This window comes from Aedes albopictus, chromosome 2 (genome assembly GCF_035046485.1).
Source record: "Aedes albopictus strain Foshan chromosome 2, AalbF5, whole genome shotgun sequence".
NCBI classification, from domain to species: Eukaryota; Metazoa; Arthropoda; class Insecta; order Diptera; family Culicidae; genus Aedes; species Aedes albopictus.
Genome location: NC_085137.1, coordinates 339,449,790 through 339,454,675, shown reverse-complemented (window position 1 = coordinate 339,454,675; position 4,886 = coordinate 339,449,790). Strand labels below are relative to the sequence as shown.

General features: G+C 39.5%; 1 protein-coding gene across 4 annotated transcripts in view; it reads right to left on the bottom strand.

Moving 5' to 3' along the window:
* Positions 1-2,691: 2,691 nt before the first annotated feature.
* Positions 2,692-4,886, bottom strand: part of LOC109431629 (upstream-binding protein 1) — a 113,979-nt gene continuing 111,784 nt past the window's right edge. For all 4 annotated transcript variants that reach the window (XM_029874525.2, XM_029874528.2, XM_029874529.2 and 1 more), the window contains one exon: positions 2,692-4,880. In XM_029874525.2, coding sequence (XP_029730385.2) covers positions 4,382-4,880 — 499 coding nt within the window. In that variant the 3' untranslated portion in view covers positions 2,692-4,381. The remainder of the gene's footprint in view (positions 4,881-4,886) is intronic.

Sequence of the window (4,886 nt, the reverse complement as noted above, 5' to 3'; positions counted from 1 at the left end):
GCTACATGCCTTATTAAATGGATCCGAAATTCTTCGTAAATAATACACTGAACACTGAACCCATATAGCCGAAGCATTTAGCACGCTGGTATTCAGCAAGAGGATGATGGATGGGCATATGGGTGATGATCGTAATGTAAATAGGGTCTTGCAGCACTTGGGCAGGTATATCTATTTTGGACACTAACAGCCCTAGCTAAGTCAATTTTATACCTAATAACTTAATTTTTGGCACACGGTGAGATACGTACAGTATCTAATTTTATACAAAATTTCAAATCAGGTTTAAAATTGACTTAGTAATAAGCAGCGACAAGTGCCCTAAATAGGTACAAGATGCTATTGTTGAATTTTGGGCACAGAATATCATCGCACCTGCCACGCGAAGAATTATGACCACTACCCAAGGCACCACGTCAAGATCATCAAACGCGCAGGTAAGCCGAGAAAATGAGTTCAGACCGAAAATTTAAGAGTCCAGCACCCACCAGCTTAAACAAACAATCTCCCTTATTGTTACACCTGGAGATTGTAGATCGCCATAGCAGACCTAAATCGCATATCGATCATGTTCTGGCAGATGGACAGCAATTCTCATCGACGTTATGGCCTATCATGGTTAACATTGATTTTAACCACTATAGACGAGTGCACCGATGAACTGAATTCATCGCGGTCCGAGAATTTTGACACTTCAGCGGGGTCGCTTCCAATCAGAAGTGAAAGATTTCCAATCAGAATTGAACAATTCTGATTGGGAACGACCCCGCTGTAGTGTCAAAATTCTCGGACCGCGATGAATTCAGTTCATCGGTGCACTCGTCTATAGGACACTTGCTGGCTTTGATTATGTTGGGCAACATACAGTCCAGTACGCAACGATACAACCTAAAGCGACGAAGACAGCCGAATGTCGCCTCAGTATACGCGCAAAATCTCGAGGCAGCGTCGTCAGGTGAGGGCAAGCTCTATGGCCCCTCTAGATAACTGCTGGAGTACAGTAAAAGCAGCCATCAACAACGTAGCCCAGAACACCATCGGCCAATCGGATACGAAAAAAGGAATCGACAAAACGAATGGTTCGACGACGAGAGCAGAGCGATTATGGAAAAGAAGAACGCAGCGCGGGCGGTAATGCTGCAGCATGGAGCCCGACAGAACGTGGAACGATACAAATAGAAACGGAAACAGCAGACCCTCTTGTTGCAAGAGATAAACGATGCCGGATTGCGAGGAAATAGAACAGTTGTGCCGATCTCAAGAAACATGGAAGCTCTAAATAGCAGAAGCTCAACGCATCCCAGAACGGTTTCATGTCGCTAGCCGAAATGTACAAGGATAAGGATGGGAGCCCCTTGAAGAATGGACGTTGTGATGCGGTTGAGAGGTGGAAGAAGCCTTCGATGAACACCTGAATGGCAAAAACGGAGGTAACATCTACGTCAGTGCTGCAGATGGTGGAACTTATGCAACTCCTACGCTGGACAACCTGCAAAGTTGGTGTTTACTACTGATCCGGTTACCTCAAGATACCATTACGACTTTAAGGGGTCCCCACAAAATCCTTTTGTTTTGGTTATTACACATTAACTTTATGTTTCAGATTGCTCAAATACTGTTTGAAAACAAAGATTTTTTTTGCGCATCACTTTTGTAGCTCTAAGGGGCCCTCACATTCTTAAACTGGGCCTGAGAGTACACACTTAATTTAGAATGCCGAATCTCGGTTTACGTATGCCGAGATTTGCACAGCCGAGTAGTCAGTTAAATGTTTTAATAAGATCTCAGCTAATAAATGCCGAGAATCAGTATAACATGCCTTGTTGTCTAGCAACCTACCAGTTTGTTAGCTGAGTCTCGGATAAAATTCAGAAACCGAGATTTGCACAGCCGAGCTCGGTGAATAAAACTAGATTCGATCCCGAGTCCTAGGTGTAATAAGCATGCGCTCTCATAAAATGATTTTCTGATCATTCAACAGCTTTTCGAGATGCGATTCCGTAAGAATAGGCCGTATGAATAAAGTTGAGTAAATACTCTTTACTAAATCTATATGAAGCCTTGGAGCAAATCTCTGTGAAACTTGAGAGATCTGAGTAAAGAGTATTTACTCAGCTTTATTCATATGGCATAATGTCACAAGCTACTCGTCAATTATCGCAGATATGTGCGCCGAACATATCTCCAGGAACTGGTCCTGGAATCGAAAATCTGGTAAAAAATCTTGAATGTAGAACATAAAGACGCACTTGATTTAGCTTTGTGGATCTGGAATAAACTTCAAGTCACAAAAAGTAACGACTTTCTTGCTGAGATTCAGACTGTGTCCCAAACATATTTTTTATTTGCAGCAGCTGCCCATTTTTATGAAGAAAATCTGCTACTCTAGTTACAGAAAATAATGCAAGGAATTTATTTGATTTCTTTCAACTACGAAGCCAATTAAGTAAGAGTGTTTCAACCCGCCAATATCTACTTACGATTGTGTAAATGTTATCAAAGGAAAAGATGAGTATAAAAACGCAGCGAATTTTATTTCCTTCCACTTAATTCAACCGACCCTGTACGTCAAGAAACATTGTCACTGCATTTACAGAAAAAATATTACTTTATTAACCCTGCTTTACTCATTATCATTACCCTGACTTGGTTGACTTCTTTCACTTTATTTTTATTAACAACAGAGAATCATATAGCTAACTACAATTTTATTTGAGATAACATATATTTCGTCTAAAGAACATAGGTCTAGAAAACATTTTTGATTGTTGTAGATAAAAGAAAAAAAACAGAATCCATGGCATCAAAAACTGATCCAGCCACGGTAGCAACTTGTGCCACAAGAATTTTAAAACATTTAATCACATGCAATGCTGCAAAGTACCGGTATGAGTTCTTTTGTTAGTAATGGATTCATTCTTCTAGTTTCCAGTGTTTTAATAGTGTTCTTTTTTTATTATTGTTGTTGTGTGTACGATTTCTTCCTCTAAAATGTGATGATTTTGTTTCTCTGTACTTTCACAGCTACATCGGTAAGGCACGTTAATAATTCCGCCTTCGCCATATTTCACGTGGTTCCCTTTGTAGGGTGGCTCTTATATATTTTACTATAAAAGGGGTCCAGTTCTTATTTGTACTTGTGAAAAATCTCCTATGATTGATCTGATCGACACGGCACGTTCTCTACTTGCATCACAAATGCATCCTGTTCTATGGCTACAATACATTTGATTGTTAGTAAAAGTAGTGCTTGGCATTGAATGTTCTTTTGTAGCAAGATAGGTTAAAGGTTATCTTTTACTAAACGAGGCACATCAGAAACAATGAAGAATTCTAGCATTTTTTTTGTGAAATCAGTTTTTAATGTAAAATGGGTAATGGGACTGACGGACAAACATAAGTTCTAACATTACTATACGAATAAATGCGCCGCGCTAAAAGGTTATTGGACAACAATCTACACAAGAGACACAGTTTTGAAAGTTAAACATTTCACGTGATGATTGCACTTAAAAGAAACATACTCCAAAAAATAATTTAGTATGTGATTCAATGGAAGCCTGCACTCTCTTGAATTCTGACTAACTTAGGCTATCTTACCTGTAAGCGCAAATAAGTCCCAAACTTGTTGTGTTTCCTATTTAGATGGGACAGTTACGCAATAACAGTCAGACATGCTATTTCTTCGACATTTCCAATAAGTTTGATGTGCATCGTTCTCGGGAATATATATTTTAAATGATCAACTAGATGGATATGAAACCTGTTTTGAAATATGGATATGTCAACAAATTTCTTTTAGAACAGAAAATTTTGATGTTCTGCACGCATATAATGTACCATATTTGTGATTTATTCAATGAGTGCAATCAATTTCAACGAAATCATAAAATATAAATTTCATAGGTTACGTATATTCACTATATGTGCTTCGCCAAAACTTACCGAAACACAATCTGATTATCCAGGAAATGCAGCAATTGTTTCTTTGAAACAAAAAAAAATCTGTGATGCAGAGATTGTTGTTTGTGCGGTACGTTCAGTTTCGACAATGTTGTACAATGTTTATCTGTTTCGCCATGTTTTAATGTTGACTTAATGTTATTCAATAGACTTTCTGGCAATCACTTTCTATAAGATACGGGTGAAATTAGCAGTTGAAGAGGACCTATATATGTGCTCATGCATGCAACATTTTTAATGGATATAACATGAAGTTTGTCCATCATATGGTTTATCGTGAAATATGTTTAAATAAAAAGCACATCCAACACCGAACGTCAAACAACAAATGGTAACAGTTACGTCATAAAACAGAGTATAAATCAAAACACCATCTGCAAGAGAGAACGGTTGAGCATTTCCGAATAAAAGGAATCCTTTAATTCATTTCATTCTCATCCGCACTGCCAGGAGTAGTGCTGCCTGCAGCTGAAATGGCCTTCATAAGGACATTTCCGTTCGGTTTAACTTCGAGTTGGAACAAGCTCTCATCTTTGATGTTGCTCAGTACGTCTTCGGTTAAAAGCACGTTGACTCCGTTGGGGCCGTTGATCAACAGGTTCGGTCTTGGCGGAAGCGAAGATGATGATATCGGAGACGAAGGCGATGGAACGGACGTGTGGACGTCGCTTGTGGTGATGCTGGAATACTTGTTTCCACCGGCGGCACCGTTGACCGCATTCTTCAAGGCACGTTGGTAGTTGGAGGCCCACGGGTTGCTGCTTTCGGCTGTGTGCGAACATTGTACGGCATCAAGGAATCCCGGAATTTTCTGCAAATTATGTGTTAGCTCCGATATGGTATTGGAGTGCAGATAAACGGCATGATATGTGCTTCCCTCGAAACACACGTATAGAGTTAAACGTGGTGTAATAGCCCTAAAA